This window comes from Salvelinus alpinus, chromosome 2, assembly GCF_045679555.1.
Source record: "Salvelinus alpinus chromosome 2, SLU_Salpinus.1, whole genome shotgun sequence".
In the NCBI taxonomy this organism is placed as follows: domain Eukaryota; kingdom Metazoa; phylum Chordata; class Actinopteri; order Salmoniformes; family Salmonidae; genus Salvelinus; species Salvelinus alpinus.
The window spans coordinates 41,383,690-41,407,451 of record NC_092087.1 but is presented as its reverse complement, the minus strand read 5'-3'; the positions used below and the strand labels follow the sequence as shown (position 1 = coordinate 41,407,451).

The 23,762-nt window shown below is 41.7% G+C and overlaps 3 protein-coding genes across 4 annotated transcripts in view; 2 read left to right on the top strand and 1 right to left on the bottom strand.

Moving 5' to 3' along the window:
- The window catches only part of LOC139561557 (synaptotagmin-6-like), a 45,216-nt gene extending 31,165 nt beyond the window's left edge, over positions 1-14,051 (top strand). The window contains exons 2-7 of the mRNA XM_071378789.1: positions 9,144-9,552; positions 10,228-10,804; positions 11,524-11,644; positions 11,905-12,076; positions 12,305-12,455; positions 12,784-14,051. Coding sequence (XP_071234890.1) covers positions 9,144-9,552; positions 10,228-10,804; positions 11,524-11,644; positions 11,905-12,076; positions 12,305-12,455; positions 12,784-12,855 — 1,502 coding nt within the window. The 3' untranslated portion in view covers positions 12,856-14,051. The remainder of the gene's footprint in view (positions 1-9,143; positions 9,553-10,227; positions 10,805-11,523; positions 11,645-11,904; positions 12,077-12,304; positions 12,456-12,783) is intronic.
- Positions 13,643-19,413, bottom strand: LOC139561580 (olfactomedin-like protein 3A). 2 transcript variants are annotated; one of them, XM_071378807.1, is made up of 3 exons: positions 19,204-19,413; positions 16,083-16,368; positions 13,643-14,952 (listed from the first exon to the last, which is right to left on the bottom strand). In XM_071378807.1, exons 1-3 carry the CDS (start codon positions 19,300-19,302, stop codon positions 14,168-14,170), a joined length of 1,170 nt encoding a protein of 389 aa, XP_071234908.1. In that variant the 5' UTR covers positions 19,303-19,413; the 3' UTR covers positions 13,643-14,167. The 2 variants fall into 2 exon arrangements, with proteins under 2 accessions (XP_071234908.1, XP_071234911.1); XM_071378810.1 differs by lacking the exon at positions 19,204-19,413 and adding an exon at positions 18,963-19,101.
- Positions 19,414-19,418: 5 nt separating this feature from the next.
- LOC139561568 (probable G-protein coupled receptor 25) lies at positions 19,419-22,608 on the top strand. Its single transcript, XM_071378800.1, has one exon. It carries the CDS (start codon positions 20,850-20,852, stop codon positions 22,035-22,037), a length of 1,188 nt encoding a protein of 395 aa, XP_071234901.1. The 5' UTR covers positions 19,419-20,849; the 3' UTR covers positions 22,038-22,608.
- The last annotated feature ends 1,154 nt before the right edge of the window (positions 22,609-23,762 follow it).

Below are 23,762 nucleotides of genomic sequence, written 5' to 3'. Positions count from 1 at the left end.
TCAGGAATTGTGAAAAACTGAGTATAAATGTATTTGGCTAAGGTGTATGTAAATCTCCGACTTCAACTATGTATACACACACACACACACACACACACACACACACACACACACACACACACACACACACACACACACACACACACACACACACACACACACACACACACACACACACACACACACACACACACACACACACACACACCTCAAGGCAAGACCCAAATGCAGACCCAAGAGGCAGATGGTTGGAGTCTTAGAATGTTTAATAATCCAAAGGGGTAGGCAAGAGAATGGTCGTGGACAGGCAAAAAGGTCAAAACCAGATCAGAGTCCAGTAGGTACAGATTGGCAGACAGGCTCATGGTCAATGCAGGCAGAATGGTCAGGCAGGTGGGTACAAAGTCCAGAAACAGCAAGGGTCAAAACCAGGAGGACTAGAAAAAGGAGAATGCAAAAAAAGCAGGTGAACGGGAAAACCGCTAGTTGACTTGGAAACATATAAGAGAAACAGGAAACACAGGGATAAATACACTGGGGAAAATAAGCGACACCTGGAGGGGGTGGAGACAATCACAAGGACAGGTGAAACAGATCAGGGCGTGACAATACAATAATGTTATTTTAATATAATCTCTCTTCTATAATGATGATACGTTTTGTTTTTGTACCAGAGGTTTCATGACATGACTAAATCAATAGGCAGATATAACATTTCTCTTTCTCAGATACATAGGCCTTGAACATTTTCTACCTCGTCATTTTGTAGAGTCCTCTCAAAATTAATGAGTCATTGAAAAGGATTCATGTTCTATTGTATCATGGTGTAGTCCTTTCATTTGTGATACATTTAAAAACAACATGACATTGAAAACTATAGAATTCACAAGCACGTACTTGGCCCTCAGTTGTCTGTAACAATACAACTTGTTATACCATGTACACATCCATTCCTGTGACTAAACGTTGAAGTGGAGCTCTTTCTCTCTCTCTCTCTCAATTCAATTCAATTCAATTCAATGGCTTTATTGGCATGGGAAACATATGTTAACATTGCCAAAGCAAATTAAATAGATAATTAACAAAGGTGAAATAAACAATAAAAATTAACAGTAAACAATACACTCACAGAAGTTCCAACAGAATAAAGATATTTCAAATGCCATATTATGTCTATATACAGTGTTGTAGCGATGTGCAAATAGTTAAAGTACAAAAGGGAAAATAAATAAACATCAATTTGGGTTGGATTTGCAATGGTGTTTGTTCTTCACTGCTTGCCCTTTTCTTGTGGCAACAGGTCACAAATCTTGCTGCTGGGATGGCACACTGTGGTATTTCACCCAGTAGATATGGGAGTTATCAAAATTGGGTTTGTTTTCTAATTCTTTGTGGATCTGTGGAATCTGAGGGAAAAATGTGTCTCTATTATGGTCATACATTTGGCAGGAGGTTAGGAAGTGCAGCTCAGTTTCCACCTCATTTTGTGGGCAGTGTGCACATAGCCTTCTTCTCTTGAGAGTCAGGTCTAACTACGGTGGCCTTTCTCAATAGCATTGCTCACTGAGTCTGTACATAGTTAAAGCTTTCCTTAAGTTTGGGTCAGTCACAGTGGCCAGGTATTCTGCCGCTGTTTACTCTCTGTTTAGGGCCAAATAGCATTGTAGTTTGCTCTGTTTTTCTTTTGTTAATTCTTTCCAATGTGTCAAGTAATTCTATTTTTGTTTTCTCATGATTTGGTTGGTTCTAATTGTGTTGCTGTCCTGGAGCTCTGTGGGGTCTGTTTGTGTTTGTGAACAGAACCCCAGGACCAGCTTGCTTAGGGGACTCTTCTCCAGGTTCATCTCTCTGTAGGTGATGGCTTTGTTATGGAAGGTTTGGGAGTCGCTTCCTTTTAGGTGGTTGTAGAATTTAACGTCTCTTTTCTGGATTTTGATAATTAGCGGGTATCGGCCTAATTCTGCTCTGCATGCATTACTTGGTGTTTTATGTTGTACAGGGAGGATATTTTTGCAGAATTCTTCATGTAGAGTCTCAATTTGGTGTTTGTCTAAATTTTGTGAATTCTTAGTTGGTAAGCGGACCCCAGACCTCACAACCATAAAGGGCAATGGGTTCTATAACTGATTCAAGTATTTTTAGCCAGATCCTAATTGGTATGTCAAATTTTATGTTCCTTTTGATGGCATAGAAGACCCTTCTTGCCTTGTCTCTCAGCTCGTTCACAGCTTTGTTGAAGTTACCTGTGGCGCTGATGTTTAGGCCGAGGTATGTATAGTTTTGTGTGTGCTCTATGGTAACGGTGTCTAGATGGAATTTGTATTTGTGGTCCTGGCGACTGGACGTTTTTTGGAGCGCCATTATCTTACTGAAATTTACTCTCTCTCTTTCTCTCTCTCGCTCTCTCTGTATCTGTCTCTCTCGCTCTCTGTCTCTCTCTCTCTCCCCATTGCCATGATAGCTGTGGTGGGAATGGACATTGGCCTAATGAATGATATCATAACTGACTTCAGGAAATAGAGAAGGGATGGGCAATTTCTTTTAAAGACAATAAACTGATATAACACTCATAATTACCCATTATACTCAACCAATTTAACCAAGATATTTGATGGACTTTGTTTACAATATGGCTATTTAAATGTTTTTATTTTGGCAACAGTTAAATAAAATAATAGTCCCTTTAAAGAAGGGGGTTGGTGTAGGTAGGCCTATAGGAACACCAGCACATACAGCAGGGGTTGTTGTGGTGAGTTTCCACATGGCAATCCCAGTAATTGCTTGTTTGTAAATATCGTCACACTGGAGGGAGAAGTGTACCTTCCCCCATACTATACTGTACACAGGGTTGCCGGGGCTGCAGCCCTGGGGAAATGTTGTCTGCAATTATACTGATGCCCTTCATCTAAATGTCAGTTTGTGTGGATGCTGCGGTGAAGAGTTGGGAGGGGATATAGGATGGAGATTGTACTATAAGAGTAAAAAATATGTATTTCGTTTTTACCCTTTACTTGGGAAATTACATGGGAAGATAATGTTTCGGTGCTCTTTTAATGGGAACAATGGGGTTGGACCAGCATTTTTTTCTCCAACACAACCACTTTAACCAGCTGGAAATTATTATTTTTTAAATTATTTTGGTAGCCTATTTCCTGTGTATTGTCAGTCCTAACCATGTGGCCACCGTGGATGAAGGGATGATCCCAGACCCATTATTTTTCTCTGAGATCTTTTATGGTTAATAAGTGGCCCATTCCTCATGAGTGTCATCTATGTGAGTAAATCCCAGGTGTAAAGGATTGAGTGGGGAGGATGATAAAGTGGCTGAGGTGTGAGGCAACTGAGGCCTATAAACAGCCAAGGAGGCTGCTATAGTAATTGCTTAAAGATTCTCTAAGAGGAGCCATGATGAGACACGATAATTCATCCCAGTCAAGGGTGATTACAGGGGGTTTCGCTTTTTATTGCACATCCTCCACCAAGACGTAGAGAATTAGTGTAAGAACGAATGACGAGGATCGTGTAATATATACTGTACTTGACATGTTGTGTTTGCGACTGCAGCCCTCAAAATTAGGGGGTGGGGATAGTGGTGGGGGCAGTGGGAGTGGGAGTGAAAATGTCTATTGGACAGGTTACTATAGAGACCAGGTTGTATACGAGGGCACTTGACGAGGAGAAAAAACCCTGGGGCTTTGGTTGCTCTCTGTGTCTGCTACAAAACAAGGTTTAATCAGATTTATGGGTCCCTAAAAAAAAACTCTACAAGTCTGGTCTCACTGCAGCTTATTTCTGTGAGAGCAATGCAGCAGATACAGTAAATGAGGTTTGGACTGCAATTTCTCCCATTTTGCAGACACTAAGATCCAATTGTAGGATGATGTCATGCCTTTGTGTCCAGTCATTTTTCACAATTTACATTTGTTCCTGTTTTTTTTACAAAGAAAACATCACAAAAGATTCAACGATTTATGATGAGTAAACACTGCAAATACAGTATCATGAAAACAGTGGGCATAGCACCTGACATCTATTGAATTAAAAATACATTCTAGATTCAATTTCTGTTTGAACACTGAATCAGAATACCATGTATTATCCAGGGCATGCTCTTGGCTTTGGGTCTTGCATGGACAATTAGGCTGAGATGTTAAAGGTGTGAGATGTGTTATAATTGTACAAGCTTGCATCGCTCTCACATCAATATTTAATGCGACGAAGATGTGAGTGTGTGCGTGTGAGAGCCTGTGAGAGCAATAAACGCACATCTCAATAAACTGCTGATCCTTGAAATTGCACAAACTCTGTATTACAGCAACAGAACACTAAACACTCAGAGGGCAAATTTTCTCAGATGGATTCTGTTTAGGGTATTGAGCACCATGTTAGACATTCGGTGACGGGAGATACTTAGAAGCTATATCACTCATTGAAGGTACATTAAACTTTATAGTGGGTTAGTCACCCAACCGCCCACTAAAATAAGTCCAATATCCAAAAAGTTAATTACGGTGCAAGTAAGGCACAGAATTTTGATTGACTGTGAAATTCCAGCATCTTATTTTAAAGTATGCAGGGATAACCATATGTCCTAAATTCTCTCCACCACGAGGATGTGCTGACTGGTATGTTGGGGGGGAAATTGTCTCCCAAATCCAGGCTCTCATCCCAAACAGCACACTATTCTCTATCTAGTACACTACTTTTAACCAGGGCCCAAGAAGCGCACTATATAGAGAATAGGGTGCCATTTTGGACGCAGGCCAGGTTATGTGCCACAGCAGCAGGCTCAGCACCGTCCCTTATGAAAAACAGAGCTTATTAGACCAAGATTCAGCCTTACATCACCCTTTGTGCTACTTGCTTTATCTCTGCTGCAGGAAAGAGATTCAAGTGTGTGTGAGAGAGGGAAAAAAATCTTAATCTAACTTCTGAGATTAAGGGCAAACAATAATTAGAGATATCATTTGTTCAGCTGGGTTTATAGAAAAATAGTCTGGTTATGAGTGGAAGCAATGCTCCCCTGTGGTTCAAATGTAATTTCTGCCCCATTTAATCAGTATCTGGGTCCTCAATAACCCTTTATACTCCTGGGAATTGGTCGATATGGATAGGGATAAATTGAAATATTTCTTATAGAAGAAATATGAAAAGCATATGCATAACCATGGTAGCAAATGAAAGGGAACAGTTTTGAGATTAAGGGGGGAAAAAATTATACCGAAGGTGAGGTCACAACAGTTCACCTGACACAGTGCTGAATCCAAACATTACACTGTTGATTTTATGTGCATTTTACATTTACTGTTCTACTTGCCAAATTTGTTGATAACTAAATCTGAAAATAAACTGGATACATTCAGTAACATGATAAGAATATTCCTGGAAAATGTGTTGTAGGTGCAACATAAGACAAAAAAACTACAAGGGTTTGAATGAGAGGACTAACTGGTGTCTCCAAGTGGACACACATCTCTCCAAAGTGTGCACAGTTCCTAAGTCATTTCAATGCACTTTTATGACTCAAAGATGAAACTATAAGGTGCTTTTTTGAGCTCTCCTAGCTGTGCCGTTGAGGAACTAAAGCAAGCACACTTGTAGTTGTTTTGTTCGGAACACAATCCTGCATTCCTACCATCACACAATTACTGTTGTTGGTAATGCAAGCCAAAAACGGTCCATTATAAATCACAATCTGGGTTAAGTAGGCATTATTTGAAAGCTTGTTATATTGCCAACATGACTAGCTAAGTTATAAAATATGATATTACAGTGTTAGGCTTTCACAATGCAATTAAGGGAAACAGATTGTAATTTTGGTGCGCATAGAAAGGAGTCATGAGTGCATTCAGGTGCGTGTGCCATGGCAACTTTTCTTCACAGTAGACAAACATAGGCTCATTCTGTTCAGAACAACCCAGGATATGTCATCTTGTAACTGTACATCAAACATAGGGATCATAAACGTTGACACTGTAAATTACATGAGTTTAATGATTTGGAAATGTGAAGTGCACATTTGGATTTATGGATGTTTGACTTGTTTGTATGACATCAAAGCAGTATTTATAATCCTCATAATTAAACTTTTTTTTTTCACTTTCATTTTCACTTTCAAGTTTCCCAATTAGCGGGAGAGATGTGGGAACTTCTTGTCGCGCGTGGTGCTCAAATTCAGAACAACTGTCAGTAAATACCCATACAGCGCTGTGAAGGACAGAGCCTGAGGTCTGAGGTCATTTATAGCATGTTACTGTACAGCCACTGCGTTCCAATTTAGGCATTTATCAGTACCCAAATCTGCCATTTTCAACCTTCAGGGGGTTGAAAAAAGGGTTACACTGGAAATGTTCAATTAAAGGTATATCAGCGATATGACGTAGATGCAGAAAGTAAACAGCATAGTGCGTCCATTTTTGCAACAACTAAGAGCGTTGAAGCGAGAGGCTCAACGTCTCCGCTGTCACACTGTGAACAGCGTGAAGCGAACCCGTGCACATGCGCAGATTCTGTGTGACCGTGTGAGAGCAGTCTTGCATCTTGCTCATCTCAACATCTGCGGTGCTGCTCGTGACAACTCATCTCGCTGAGTCTACCTTTAAATATATAATATATTATCACCTCCATTAGGAAACAAAAACGTTGGCCTACTATTTTATTTGCACACCCGTCTATGTTGCTCCAGAGTAGCTATTTTCTACAGGCTTCCATTTTTATTTAGGGAACTGTAGCTACAGCTTGTGAATTTCCCAACTTTACTAGAAACCTCATGTATAATTCATGTTTTTTATCATGTTTAATTAATTAGACTGGACAGCTGTTTTAAGGAGATAGTAACCTACATTTTAATGCCCCCCCCCCCCCCCCCATTCTCCAAACAACTGTTTGTGATGCTCCACTCATTAACCCTCTGGGAAATGCAGATAGAGTCTGAAACAGTTCTTGTTCATTTTCCATCCTGGCCTCTCTCCAATATGTGTGGCCCACACCCAGTGCAAGTCCTACGCAAACGCATTTGTAATAATCATAGAAAACAGAGAGCTCCGCATTTTGCATTCCAGTGATTTATAACCATCCTAGACTAGGGCCACAGACAGACAGGGGAGCAGTTATTCTACCTGTGTGGCTCTCTTGGTTTGTGCGGCTGTTTTCTTTATCGGGAATAAGACTGTAATTACATTTTGCGCATTTGCAAGTCAAACAGTGAACACTTGCACTCTACATGCATGCGCGTGTGTCTTTGTGTGTGTGTGTTTTTGTGTATGAGAGAGAGAGAGAGAGAGAGAGAGAGATAGAGAGAGAGAGAGAGAGAGAGAGAGCAAGAGAGAGAGATTCTATGGTTTCCATTAGGAAAACGTATTATGCAGCAGCAGCTGGCTTTAAAAAAAAAAAAACTTTATTGTACCAGTAGGAGAGGAGAGGAGAGAAGGAGGTTTACGGGAATCAGGGGTCATATTCCCCATGGTGCTTTTTATTTTAACATGGAACCACGCTTAAACACTCCCAGCTGGCCGCCAGGCCAAACTACGTTGATTAAGCCATGGATAAAACAAAAGAGAAAAGAGGAAGAGGAGGAGTGGAGGAAGAATGGAGTGCGGTGGAGGAGGGTTGAGAAACACCCTAGCAGTGTGCTCAACAGCTAAAAACGAAATAGTAGAACAAGTCCATCCCCTGTCATTGGAACTGATAAACAGAAACTCTGACCGGGAAGTCAAAAACGTTTTTCCCCCTTCGTTCCTCTCTCCCACTCTCCTCTCACCTCTCTCCTCTCCTCTTCCTCCATGTATCATGTGTAATAAAACACATGTAACTCATTACAGGCTTTTATTATTCAGGGATCAAGCTGAATCGTGCCAGTCCAGAGCATGATACCTCTGGACTGGCACGGTTAGCCCCATTTTAGGCTTCTCTCCTTTATGTGAGGACAGACTTGCCAAAACAAATAGCGCCTTAGACTAGGCATTGACCCACAGAATAAGCATTTGATCATTAAGATACATTTGATCTAGAGGCACATTGCTTACAGCACCCATTTACAGTGCAATAGGTTCTAAAAAGAGATCAACTCATTTGTGAATATAAGGTCCTGGTGAAGTTCTCTGTTAAACCACCAGGAGGCAGGCTGACAGACTGTGTATGAGAGACACATTTTTTAAAATGTATTTTATTTCACCTTTGTTTAACCAGGTAGGCCAGTTGAGAACAAGTTCTCATTTACATCTGCGACTTGGCCAAGATAAAGCATAGCAGTGCGACAAAAACAACAACACAGAGTTGCACATAAACAAACGTACATATCTATGTACAGTGTGTGCAAATGTAGAAGAGTAGGGAGGTAGGCAATAAATCGGCCATAGAGGCAAAAATAATTACAATTTAGCATTAATACTGGAGTGATATATGTGCAGGTGATGATGTGCAAGTAGAGATACTGGGGTGCAAAAGAGCAAGAGGGTAAGTAATAATATGGGGATGAGGTAGTCGGGTGTGCTATTTACAGATTGGCTGTTCCAGTCATTGGCAGCAGAGAACTGGAAGGAAAGGCGGCCAAAGGAAGTGTTGGCTTTGAGGATGACCAGTGCAATATACCTGCTGGAGCGCGTGCTACGGGTGGGTGTTGCTATGGTGACCAGTGAGCTGATTGATGACTATACATCATGTACCATGCTTACCGACACCCGTCATGATTGTATTTCTCAATAATCCATTGGAATGAATGCTTTGACACGCCTTAGTTGGTGGTGGCAGCTCAGTTGCTCTCGATTTTGAGGATTTCAAAACACTTTGCTTAGCAGTGCGATGTCTGTAAATGAAACCTTTGCCTTTATCGGATCTCACTCATGCATACTGTATATATCTGCTGTTCCATTCTAATCCACCGCCCTTCCTCTCCTCTACTCCTCGACTCATCCCTCCATCCCTTCCCCTTCTCCATGGGCCATGCAGAATGACTGCCCCCTGCTCCAACCTCTTCACCCTTCGTGTGTACGTATGTGTGTCTTTCAGAGGGGTTGGGATAAAGCGGAAGTCACATTTTTCATTGGATCTTGTGTACAATTGGACAATAAAGTAATGTTCTTCTTCTATCTTCTTCTTCCTCTCCCCTCCACCACCCTCCCATCTCGCCATCCTTCCCCCTCCAGATCTCTCCTTCAGCCTCCTGCTCCTGGTGTTCGTGGCCTGTGGCCTGGGCCTGCTGAGCGTCATCGTCTTTGCCTCCTGGAAGCTGTGCAAGGTGCACTGGCGCACCAAGGACCTCTCCTCCAGTGCCACTGCCCTCGCCCCCCCCTCCTCTGCCTCTGACAGACCCTACGACAGAGCCTTGCCCGCACACGGCCACAGGCCTACGCTCGTACACGCACACACGCACACACACGCCATGGCGTCGGACAAGCTGAATCCTTTGGACCCGGCGAGTTTTCTAGAGGCAGCGGTGAAGATCAGCCACACATCGCCTGACATCCCTGCCGAGGTGCAGCTGTCCATGAAGGACCACTTCCTGCGCCGCACGCGTATGTCCAGGCAGACCACCGAGCCCAACTCCTCCAATAGGTCAGGCTTCGGGAGGAAGTTGCCTTGAGACACAGACTTAGGCTACGTCCTAAATGGCACCCTATTCCCCACATAGTGCACTCCTTTTGACCAGAACCCTATTGGCCCTAGTCAAAAGTAGTGCATTATAGGGAATAGGGTGCCACTTGAAATGCCTCCCTGGTATCAGCTTATCAGTGCTTCCTCAAAACTGACCATAGATCAGTTTGTAAGGGCCTCCTACAATAGGTTGCACCAGGGCTCCACTGAGCCTCAGTGTTTATGTCCAGGACATGTATTAGTATTGAGGTAATAGTATGTGATATGTCAGGAAGGGACTATTTATGGTGTGTCATAGTGGTAAAGATCATTATGCATATCTACACCTGTAACATATTCATTTGTGACCTTTAAGATGAGATACATAGAACATCAATGAGATTGTCAGTTTACTGCCCCTATTGCCATGGAGCTCCTATTGAGCTAAATAAGAAAACTCAAAATCATCTAATATCAGAGAGAAAATGCAATTCCATTTTCTCTAAATTGGAAACTGACAACAGTATTCAGCAGGGGGTATAGATTTCCCAGGCATGCCATATGGTGCTGAAATTATTCCACTGCTGAAATTGTTCTACAGTGTGTAAATTGTCCAAGAAAATGATTCAAGTCGCAAAAATGTCTCCTTGTCTCTAGGCACAGCTCCTTCAAGAAGCACCTCCCCCGACAAATGCACCATGTCACCAGCCTTGACCGAGGCAGCGACTTCCCCTATGCAGAGGACCAATCCACCAGCCTGGCCAGTTTGGGCCGCATCCAGCCAGAGCTCTACAAACAGAGCCCACTGGAGGCCGACGAGTCCTCCAAGAACTGCGCCGCCGCCAAGACCTGTGGTAAGATCAACTTCTCCCTCAAATACGATTACGAGTCCGAGGCTCTCCTCGTCAACATCCTCAAGGCCTTCGACCTGCCCGCCAAGGACTTATGTGGCAGCTCCGACCCCTACGTCAAAATCTATCTCCTGCCTGACCGCAAGCGCAAGTTCCAGACCCGCGTCCATCGCAAGACACTCAACCCCATGTTTGATGAGTCCTTCCAGTTCACCGTGCCCTACGAGGAGCTGGGCAGCAGGAAGCTGCACCTAAGCGTATTTGACTTTGACCGCTTCTCCCGCCACGACATGATCGGCGAGGTCATTCTGGAGAATCTGTTTGAGGTGTCGGACCTCTCCCGTGAGATGCCCATCTGGAAGGATATTCAGTACGCCACCTCTGTAAGTCAATCAACGAATCAAATACATGTATTTTATGAAGCTCTGGCCTATACCCCAAAGAGCAGGCAAAGCAGAAGTGAAAGCACAGTGTAAGTCCAGATAGCCTTTTGGAGCTGTCATTGGATTCTTTAAAAGTTTGAATGAGCTTGCCTGTTGGAAGTGCTATATTATCTGGTTTGTATTTTTGGGACTATTCCATTGGTTCCATTGTGCCAGGCAAGCTCTCAAGTATTTTAAAGAGATGGTCCTAATAAGCTGTAGCAAGGAATCACCTCAATGGTGCTCTGATGAGCTACTGTAATGATTTAATCCCATGTGTGAGTCACAAGTGTTCAAGAATAGGAGACCAGGCAGGGGATGTGGGGTCAATGCCCTCTTGTACTGCCTAACTTCCATCCTCATTCACATTGTAGACTAAATGGGAATTAGGTTGTACATTTGCTACAGTATAGTACTACAAAGGTATAGTTCAGCAATTTAACATATTTAGATATTTGTTTCCTTACCTTGAATGCAGTCTATGGATAAGGAGTGACACCAATCAACACTTTGGTTTTGTACAGAGAATGCTTTCAAGGTAATGAAACAAATATCTAAATATGTAAAATCATTCAACTATCCCTTTAACAATATTAGTGGCATTGTAATGTGTGATAACTGATAACACCCTTTCCGTTTCCTTCTGTTCTGATGTGTTTTGTCTGTGGTCCTGAACACAGGAGAGTGTAGACCTGGGGGAGATCATGTTCTCTCTCTGTTACCTGCCGACCGCAGGCCGACTCACCATGACCGTCATCAAGTGCAGGAACCTCAAGGCCATGGACATCACCGGATACTCAGGTACAATTCAGTCAATGGGTTCACGTTTAAAGGTTTTGTGCTTGTTTCACCTTAAACGCTGTTGCCTACTCTTCTAACCATTGACCAGGCTATACCTCTGGTAAAAGATTTACAAGAAAAAAAACATAATCTGGTTTGGTAACGCATCTCGCAAAAGCCGGACTTAGCTAAATTACATATTACATAATGTACAGTCAAATCAGCTTGATCCATTAAGTAGCTAAGCACTTTTTATCTTGTTTTATCTTGTTTATTGGCAGACCCATATGTCAAGGTCTCCCTGGAGTGTGACGGACGGCGCTTGAAAAAGAAGAAAACCACCATCAAGAGGAACACTTTGAACCCCATCTATAACGAAGCTATCATCTTTGACATCCCCCCTGAGAACATGGACCAAGTCAGCCTGCACATATCCGTCATGGACTATGACTTGTATGCTATACTCAATATCATTTGTGACGCAGTGCATGTCAATATTATCAATAATAATTTCTAAGGTCTTGTTACTGATATGTTTGTTCACGCTACAACCATCCGCTAACTCTGAGAGTCCTACTAATACTGTCAATTCTGCTAATTGTAGAAGCGAAAATGTAAAGTTACATTATACCAGATGTGGCTGAAGAGTTAATGGGTGCATTTTGCCTTTTTTCTCCTTAGGGTGGGACACAATGAGATCATAGGTGTAAACAGAGTGGGCAGTCATGCAGAGGGACTGGGCAGAGACCACTGGAACGAGATGTTGGCCTATCCACGCAAGCCCATCGCTCACTGGCACTCTCTACTGGAGGCAAGCAAGTCTCAGAAAGAGGTATTATTACTCACAAAGACACAAAGAAAAACACCCCCGCTGACTTTCAATTCTGTGTGTTTCGCTGATAGCTGCTTTATTGAGGAAAGTTTTACTTGCAATGACTGAGATATGGTTGATGTGGTTGTCTTGCCTACCTTTGTTGAATGCATTGACTGTAAATCATTCTGGATAAGAGCATATGCTAAATGGCCAAAATATAAATGTATGTACCCCCTTTAATCTATGTAGGATTTCTGATGGTAGGTACACTCCTAACAGTGACAGCAATGTTCATGCTGGTGCACTTCGGAATGACTAATCTTTCCATATGAAATGTCTCCTACAGTGGAAAACCCGCACTGCAAGCTTTGACAGCCAAGGCTCTTGCCCTTCTCCAAGACTCCTGTCTAGTCCATGAGGGAGGAGCTAGAGTTTATACTCCACGACTCTACAAAGCCTGCCCTGTAGCAAGGCCTGAAGTATGGAGTGTCCCAGACCCAGACCCACATATGGTGTGCCTCAGAATAAGTAAAGTGCAGTAAATTGCTCTGGAATGACATTATCTCGCCATCACACACCCACACACATACACAAACACATTTCTCTTGTGCCCTCTTGGACAGCCACTTTGTCATGGTACGTATAGCCTAGTGTATACTGGGTCTGGTGGGATCATTGTTATTGCAACAATAGTTTTGCAGTTGAGCTCAGCCTGGTTTGGTTATACACCTGAGGTTAACATATTTGTATATGTATTTATGTAATGCCCTTTGATACTGACATCAATAATAGCACTGTATTTAGAATCACATATTTATGATATTATCAACATGACTATCCCCCTGGATTTACTTTTCTGTTTCAATTGTTACCTGTGAAGTGTTTGCCAATAGTCTCTTGTTCAGGCAATGTCATGTACTTTGTTGAGGGAGTTGGCTTGACCTTTGACCCCTTTGCCTCATTAGCCTTGTGATAAGTGCTTGAAACAATGACTCTCCTCTGTTTTCTCCAAGCAATTTAGAGTATCTTTCCACTTTTGTATTGAACATGTGTATTTGTAACATAACTGTTTCCAGGCGTCCCTTGTATTTTAAAGAAGTGATAATAAAGTTGTCGATTCTGGTTCTAACATTCCAAATAGATTGTCGATATACTGTATGTTCCTCTTTTACTGTAACAACATAGAAGAAAAATAAGCTACACACTTTAATGCAAGTATTTTTTTTATTCAACAGAAAGGCATAGCCAGGATAAAAGTAAAAAATGTGTGGTTTTCAGAAGTGCTAAACTGAGAGATATTCAGAAAACATACATATCATACAGCTGCATGTATTTACTTCAGATTCTCCATTCCACACCCTCCTAGATCTTTCTTGATGATCTTAGAAATGTTTCACAACAAGCAATACCTACAGTAAATGGATGCTTTTATATCACTGAACTGTTTTGCTGTCAGTAATCAACACAGGAAATACAATATTACCTTCAGAACAGTGCTGCAAAACCTTGTGCCGTAGTTGAACAAACCATGTTAGTAATTTTCATACCTTTGGACATATCTATGTTATTGATCTTTGCTCCAGGGAAGATAAAAGATTAAAACATTCCACTGAATATGACAGTCTGAAATATGTTTTATTTTTCGTCTACACAGACATTTCTGGGCTTTTACTCGGGTATAGATGAGCGAAATCTCAAACCCACCTCAACACTAGACGGCCCTGCTGAGCTCATACCTCCAGTTTCTTCTTCATGGCCAGTTTGTAGAGGATCTGGTAGCCGTCATCCCAGGCGTAGATCAGCTGCTCCAGCGGGTTGTACTTGAGGCTGGAGTGAGAGCCGTAGCGCTTGGGAAAGTACACTAGAGGTGCATCGTCATTGGTTACCATATCACTGACGTCAAAGACGCACTGCACGCGTGAGCGGCTGGGCAGCGCGGTGTTGTAGACCACATACACCGTGCCGCAGATGATGAAAGCAGCCTCTGCGTTCTCTCGCAGGCACGGCGTGTCCCACATCTGCTCGATGTCCAGCGTGTTGGCATCCATCTTGGCCAGAGAGATGTGCCTCTCAGTCTCCTTGGTGGCGTAGATGGCCCAGAGGCCCTCCTCATCTGCGGCCAGGTCAATGACCGTCTCCGGAGTCAGGCTGTACACGGGGACATGGTCCTGGACGGGGAACACAGCGCTGTCTGCCACCGAGCCATTCTGCAGGTTGTACTTGATCAGCCGAAGCTCCTTGCCTTCCTTCACGTAGTAGGCGTGGTTGTTGTAGACAGTGTGGCCGCTGCCTCGCCAAGGGGACGGAAGCTTCACGGTCTTGGCCATGGACGTGCCCTGGGAGATGGTGAAGTCCCGGACGGAGCCAAACTCATAGATGGTATCCTCGTCTGTGCCGTTGAAGATGTAGACTTTGCCCGAACTACTGCCCACATCTTTGGTCCACATGCCCTTTGGGCCTCCGACTCGCTTCAAAATCTTCATGGCTTTGATGCTAGAGATCATATCCCTGCAGTCTGGAAGAGAAATTATAGATTCATGAGTTGGGCTAAAACCATGTTTTTTACATGGTAGTCAACATTACACAGCAGGTTCAGTGTAATTGCAATGTACACATTGTTACACTCCTTACAACTGTGATACCTGTAATACCAATGTCGTAAAACATACTACACCATACCATATTGATAAAGTTCAACCAAAAGTAATACTGAGGGACTAGGTAAAGTTTAAAGGATAGTTCCATTTTATATAGTACATTTTTTTGTGAAGTTTTAGCTTTTACGTGATCTGAAGTGTATTTCAGATGTTCAACCTGATTTTGTCAGAACATGCACCCCGAGTAGGCAACAGCACTCAGCTGTGTGTGGCAACAAGGATCACAGGCAATTAAACTTGATGAGTCACTGGCTATTCATCCGGCTGGAGTGCAACTAAGAGAAAATATTACAATTAAAATGGTGCATAATTTAGAGTATGCTGTTTGAATAAGCATTGCATCTTCAGTCAGTCCTTCATCTACATATTTCATCAGCATGCTATCACATCTCAGTACATACTGTACCTCCCATTTCCTAAACCTCAACAACCAAGTGTAAACAAACTATTTCCTGAATTGACTGCATTCAGATTGCTTTCTCTATGCAAATAAAACGAACCATACTGTTTTAGAGCAGAACAAAAAGTGTTAAGCACAACATTGATTGAAATCTACTTATAACTCTTTAATAATGGCCTCTGAGAGAAGAATAATGATGAGGGAATATATATTTTCTAACCTACTTACATAACAGTACAATGGCTAAGACATTGTGGCCTTCTCTATCTTTGCTCATCATGTAGAAGATCTGTTCAGGAACCAAGGCCTCACATTACCCCTACTGCTGAGTTTACTTCATTTGTCCTCTCCGTTGGCCTATGCTATGATCTTCTTAGTAAGTAATCATGTGTACTACATGTGCGTCTGTCCTCCCAATATGTCATCATGTCTACAGTACATGTCACGGAAGGGCTATGTAACTAACCACTGCTCTATTCTGCGTCTTCGCAGCAGGCCTTTACTATAATCCTCACAGGAAGTAACCACCATGTGAACTACTTGTGTCTCTATCTCCCCCAGTATGTCACCACGTCTGCCACATCTCACCTGTGGCCTTGGCGTACTTGGCCTTGTTCTTCTCCTTCACCACAGTCACCTGCTGCTCCACCAGCTTGTCGTCCACGTCCACGCAGGGCTGCGCCCCGTTCTGTGTCTCCAGGTAGTCCATCTCGCGCTCCACGCGGTCCACGCGTGTCCCCACGCTGTCTAGATCCGTCCTCAGCGTCTCCTTGTCCTTATCTAGGGTCTCAATCTGGGTAACCATCTGCTGCTTGAACTCCCGCAGCTCTGTGGCATAGCGGTTCGTCTGCTCGTGCCATAGCGAGATACGGTCCTGGTGGGAGAGGTGAGAAGAAGACAGTTAGAGCAGGTAGTGTAGAAGTAGTCCTGGAGGCATGTGGGTTCTGTCCCTATTTCACAGGATGAATTAAAACCCTGTTCTCTGGGGCCACTGCCACAGTCATCACCAGTGTGGCGTCAGGCTCCACAGGGATGTCTCCTCTCTCCCTTACTGTTCCTTCTAAGTCTGGAACCTTTGGCCGTCACATTAAAGGAAGACAGAGACATTAAGTTAAGTGCAGGTTGAGGATCAGCTTTTCTGAGTGACTTGACTGGATTTGCACTCCAGTAATTGCAAGGAATGTATCAGCACGCAGGGGGTAATCTCAGCTAGGAGGGATTGAGAGTGCAGAAAGGTCAGGATTCGAGTTGTATTCAAGAGCTATTAGTGTGGCTAGGAACTAGGAAAAGACAGCTACAAATGCCACAGAAAGGGACAATATAACACACTATGTGACAGGTTTGAAGTGGTATGCAGCAATATTTTTCATTAAAAAATATTCAAAGTCCACAGTAGACTGAATTATCACCTGATAAATTATTTCAAGCAGACAGCTGCAGGACTGATTAAGGAGTCTCACTGAGGGAGATCCAATGCCAATATGAACTGAGTAATGACATTTCTAGACACTAGCCTACAGTACACTCTTAGAAATAAAGGTCCCCATAGGAGAACCCTTTTTGGTTCCAGGTAGAACCCTTTTTGGTTTCAGGTAGAACCCTTTTGGGTTCCAAGTAGAACCCTCTGTGGAAAGGGTTCTTTATAGAACCCAAAAGGGTTCTACCTGGAAACAAAAAGGGTTCATCAACTGGTTCTCCTATACCTATGGGGACAGACGAAGAACCATTTTAGGTTCTAGATAGCACCTTTTTTTCTAAGAGTGTATATTCCACAACCCAGCCTTCCTTCCTGCTACTATGTCCCAAGGATTTAGGGAATGGGAAGAGAGAGGGCTTTGTAGAGTCTCTCAACTTTTCAAAGTATAAATTCTTAAATAATTTCAAGAAATCCACGAGGAATTAATTATATTCTAAACTAATTGTTATTGGTACCTTTAAGTAAGGCAATTCATTGTCAAAAAAGGATTGTTCCAAAAAATGACAGAGCCAGTTACTCCTATAGATGAGATGATTGAATTACTTTATCAAGAGGAAAACATTGAGACCGTTTCAAACTTTTATCACAATATCCTTAACATGCAAACAGTATCTTTAGATAATCTTAGGAACCCATGGCAGGGTGAATTACAGGTGCAGATATCAGAGGAGAGTTGGGGGAATATATGGAAAACACTATATAAAGCCACTACATGTCACCGAACAAGGGAGTTTCAATTCAAAGGACTATATTGTTTTTTATGAGCCCTGATAAACTTAATAAAATGAACAAAGGAATATGGGAAATATCCACCCTTTGGGACTGCAGGTAGCCTAGTGGTTAGAGCGTTGGGCCAGTAACCGAAAGGTTGCTCAATCAAATCTCTGAGCTGACAAGGTATAAATCTGTCATTCTGCCCCTGAACAAGGCAGTTAACCCACTGTTCCTAGGCTGTCATTGTAAATAAGAATTTGTTCTTAACTGACTTGCCTGGTTAAATAAATACAACATTTAAAAATACATGCTGTATCTGCAACGTGTTGGAGGCAGTGTGGACAAATAGGTACTTCCTCACATATATTTAGGAAAATCCAGTCTATTTGGTCCGAAATTCTCCATATTATACAGGACATCATAGGGGTTATTATTCAACCAGACCCATGTCATCTCCTACTAGGTATTGTTTCTGTGGATACACTCCCCTCCTCTCCACTTAAATTGATAGATTATCTTTTATCAGCAGCAAGGAAATGCGTAAGAAAATGCAACACCCTTAAAAGATATGTGGTTAGGTCTATGTGGGAACTTGTTGACATGGAGATCAATCTTGCAACAAGTTCCTGACATATCTTATTCTGTCATTTTTGGGGTTTTGTTTGCTTGTTTCTATTATTTTTCTGATGTGGCTTTATCCAAATGGTATTCTTATTCTCTTGAAATGTTTGCTCTATACAACCAAAAACGTACACTTAACATGTGAATCTCATTACGCTTCTTTGTGAAGACCGCAAAGATATGTTGTGTATGTATTGTACATGTTCTTGATGTGCTCTTGAATAAAAATGAATGTATATTAAAAAAAAGGATTCTCACTAAAACCACATTAACACTTGCACCATAAACCTGATTTGGAAAGTATTGAATGCTCTTTCTCAGAACGACTCACTGGCTGGAAATGATCCGAGAGGTTTCTCTGAGTACAGTCGCTCAAAAAATAACTTGTTAGGGAGGTATTTATGCAGGTATTTATTTATGCAGAGTCAGAACACATATAGAGAGAAGCCAACTACTTTCCATGTGAATAAGAATATTAGAAAGCAAGATGGAGAATGGGATATGGGTACACATAGCAGTGGAGCTGTTTTATTGTACAACAACAACTTGAAGCGAGCCAGCTGGTCAGTCTTTTGCAGAGACCAACGTTCTAATAACTCCAGGTACAAGGCTAATATATTATTTTTAAATATAAATCAGAACACTACAGAAGTTACCTGCATACAAGATCTTCAAACTTCTATTCCCATTTGCTTCTATTTTGGGCGGAAACAAATTTATTGAAAGCATGAAATCTAGACTTTCTGGGTGCAGCAGCGGAAACAGTCAGTCAATATTTTTTCCTCAGAATCCCCACATCTGCATCCCATTGAAGGTTTCCCAGATCCCCAGAGAGTTTCCTTTCAGACTTATTCTGGAGCCCAGGGTCTGACTGGGAGCAGAAGAACAGTCTCTTACCTCAATGGCTAGCAGACGCCGCTCCAGGTAGTCCATCAGGGCTTGATGCTGGGCATCAGCCAGGCAGGTCAAAGTGACAAGGATGAGAAAAACCCTCATTTTGTGGGAGGACAGGTCACCCTTTTCCTTGTGTGCGTGTCGACGGGAGGAGAGTGTGCGAGGAGGGGCCAACTTACGGTGTCCCTAACTTGACTGGAATGTTTTAATAAACACTCAGGGAGGGAGGAGTTTTGAACATCTGGTACTGCTGAAAACACACAGACTCTCTCGCCATTTCCTTTTTTCTTTCTCCCAACATAATCATTGTTGTCCAATGATTGCTAAATACCACATTAGTGATGTTTATAGGTCATTTTAGGTTGGGAGGTACTTTGTCTTTTGCTTTTGTTCATTTTCTATGTTTTGTAGAGATTGAAATACATTGAAATGTATGATTGTTGACTCGTATCACACTAAAATGCAATATTAAGAAGACAAGTTAAGGCAAAAATTATGTTTGCACAGCTGTCACTCTTGATTAGAATAAAATATTGTAGTTTTTCACTCCTATTCGTATTTTATTTAGTTTTAAGAAAACTGTTCAGCATTGATGGGAAGAAAATTCTGATGCAACGCCGAGAGTGGAGGAAAATCTTTTTGTCAAATAGAAGATACTTTCTCCCCTCTTATTTTTATTGGAACGCTAACCTTCTCTTAAATAACCAACATTCAACTAGCTCAGGTCAGGCTTAACATTTTGTCATTTTTTCCCCATTTCCTTTAAAATAGTATTATATAATTAGTTTGACTATGTTCTAGAACTGTTCATATGATGATTTGCATTTCTGACAAAGAGACAATTGTTCATAATTGTTCAACGACTATTGTCAGTCAAAAGGAAACGTGGTTGTTAAATCAAGCCGTCATTCCAGTTATGGTTTTCACAGCCTATGAGCACATTAAGTTCCCATCAAGTTCACATTACAGTAAGTTTTATCGTCAAGTATATTATGACTCATCTGATGAGAAGTCTGATTTATTCATGTGCACGGTCATTGGGTCTGGCAAGTACCATTTTGATTTCCTAATGCAAGTATTTTCTCATAATGAAAGTACAACAGTTTAGTGTTTGCTGTTTTCACACGTGACACACGAGAGACTGTATGACTAGTCTAAAGTTGATGTTCAATGTCATGTCTAGGTTCAATTTAATGATTGAAATTACTAATTCACTCAGTGGATTTGTTTTGTAATATGTACAAGATCATAATTCCAGCAGGCCTACATCAGCCCCTTGCATACCATAACCACATCCTGCCTCTGTAAAATGTTTTTATTGTTTAATCTGCTACTAGAAGTCAGTCTTAAGCTGTTTTTGAACATTTTGTTCAAGTGCATTACCCAGATTGTATAGGTACTTTTTCTTTTGATATGTTTTTATGTTTCTTCTTGCTGTACTTTTTGCCTGCATGTCTAAAGTGTTTCTATTTGAACTGATATGCAAATATACTATATTATAAAAATTATCATTAGAAATAGTTGTAGTAATTTCTGTCAGAATATGGCAGATAGAGAGGTAGAAAACATGCCAATGGTGCTAGAGATAACAGAAGAAAATAGGACCTGGCAGTTTGTCTGTGGTTTTTAAGAATGTGACGCAAGATAGTATGTCTAGAAGTATTGAGCTTGCCAGCCAGACACACAAAGAGCAAGCAGCTGAGAGACTTACCTTTGATCACAAAATGGAGACGTATGACAGTGACAAGTACTTCTACAGCGATGACATGCTGTACAATGTCAGCTACGATCTAACCTACCTTGGGGAGCGCTCCAGCTCCAGTCTTCCCTATTCTCACATCTACCTGCCACTGCTTTATTTCCTCATGTTTTTCACAGGCTTCCTGGGCAACCTCTTTGTGATCACAGTCATGGGCAGCCGGAGGAAGAGAGGCGGCCGTCTGGTGGATACGTTTGTGGTTAACCTGGCACTTGCGGACCTGGTGTTTGTCCTCACCCTCCCTCTGTGGGCCGTCTCGTCCAGTCAGGAGGGACACTGGCCTTTCGGCAACCTTCTCTGCAAGCTGAGCAGCTACATTGTCGCCGTCAACCGCTTCTCTAACATCTTCTTCCTGACCTGCATGAGCGTGGACCGCTACCTGGCCGTGGTGGGCCTCATGGACTCACGCTTTCTCCGCAGCAGCCAGTGTGTGCGTCTCAACTGCGCCGTGGTCTGGCTGCTATCCCTGGCTCTAGGTACCCCCTCCCTGGTGTACCGTAGCACGTATACTCCCAACGGCAAACTCTTCTGTCTGGAGGATGAAGAGTCATCCTTCTTCCTGGGTCTGAGCCTGACCATGGTCTTCCTGACCTTCGCCCTGCCGGTGCTCATCATCATCCTCTGCTACGGTTCTATCCTGGCCCACCTGCGCCAACACTGTGTTGCTGCTGGCAACCCTCGCGCAGAAGCCCGACGCCGCCACTCTCTCAAGATGGTCTTCACCATAATCGTGGCCTTTGTGGTGTCTTGGCTTCCCTTCAACATCTTCAAGACCATCCTCATTGGTTTCAGGCTGTCTAGAGCCGATCTGAGCCTTGAGACCCAGTCTGTCTTGAGTCAGGGCCTCACCCTCTCCTGCTGCTTGGCCTTCCTCAACAGCTGCATGAACCCAGCCATCTACCTGTTCCTGGACCACCACTTCAGAGGGCAGGCGGAGAACCAGTTCCTGAGCTGCGTGGGAAAGCTTGGGCTGCACCAAGGCTATGCCTCATCCACTGACTTCTACAACGGTACCTCAGAGAGCTGCGGCACAACAGCCTCCAGAACTCGTCTCCAGCCACTTGACCAGGATGTCTGATAGCAGGGTTCTGCACCTTTTACAGCCTCTTTGCGGTCCGAAACGCTAAAGGTTGAGGTGAATCATTTTGTGTTATGATTTTAGGTGTTATGTAATTCAAGCTCAGTGAAAGCATTCTCTGAAATATATTTTGTGTATATTATAGCTTCTCAAAATAAGTTATATTTTACATATCATAATTGTATATTTGATTATCATTGATAGTTTGAATTTAGGTTTTAAGTTTTATTTATTCACACCAAAGAAAATATTTGAAAGACAAAACAGTACAGATAAAAAACTGGTAAAAACAGTGTGCAAGTGAGGTTGATTTATTTAGCTTTCTTTTTTTTACGACCAGATGAAATAGGATAGTATTTTTATGTCTAAATATTTTTTATATGAATAATTCATGAGTAGCCTGGTTATTATGATTGTTGACATTCTTAAATTCATAGTAATAATAAATTGCAATTTGTTAACAGTAACATTAATTTGTTAATGGTTCCTTTTTGCTGTGTGAAATTCATTACAACAATATTCAAAATGGTTGTCCATGTTCATGGCATTAGTAAGATTACATTTAATGTATTATAAAACATTTATAATAAACAGTTTTTTTGTAATAAATGAAGTGTTCATATAATTGGCAATTATTGCAGATACTTTTTTCCAAACAATGTCATAGTTTACTAAGTCTTTTTGCAGTTTAACAATGGGGATTTAACTGTGTGTACTTTTTACATTAAAGGAACACAAGAATGAAAATAAAGTTGAAAGATTTTAGGTATATATTAGGCATATTGAAATGAGGCATAATAAGTAAGTAATGTATAACATTTCCTCATAAGTAGTTCCAATAATTATAGTATTGAAATGGTTATTTTTAACATAACTTCATAATTCATAGCTTTTATAGGCATAAAATGTTCACACTACTTACTGACATATTGAGAAGGAGAAACACTTCTCAGTTTATTTCTCATGTCACTGTAATAAATAAAAACAGACTTACCAATCAAAATTGATCTAGAAGCTCAACAATGTTTTTATCTGCTTCCTCAAAATGATTGGACTTTCATTCAAAACAGTAGCTAAATGTTATCTGCAACAAGATAACATCCTCTGCAATTGACAAAACAGATACTCCCATGAATGATACAAAATAAAACTTTATTAAGATAAGTGTTTTTCGTATGGGAATTTGTTGGCTGATTACATGACTTGAAAGTTCAAATGTTCATTCATGCCCACATGTTTTTCAATTTCTTTTGCACTATGAATCATCCAGTTACAAAAGGGCTTGAGAAACTTGGATTAGGTACCAGTCTGTGGGAACCGATAGCACAACTGTACTTCAGCCAACTAGTTCCTTTTAGTGTGGAAAACCCTGACCTGACCTTCTGTTCTGCTTACTCAGAAAGATGGCAGCCTGTTGAAATGGACAATGAACTTCACAGTTTAATGCTTGAAGTCATGTCATTTTTCAAGTCACTGAAATCTAAGGTATTACAAAGTATCAAGTCACTGAAAACGAAGTTATTTCAATTACATTAATTGGAACATGCAAGGTAAATCAAAACGCTTTACATTGCCAAAATAACAAGATCTCAAAATGAATCTCACCTATAATGATTTTGCCTGGCAGATTCCTTATCTTTCGATGAAGATATCTCTGTTACAAGGATGAGGCTTCCATATCAATTGTTTCTTTTAGAAAACTCATCTCACATTATAGTGACAGTT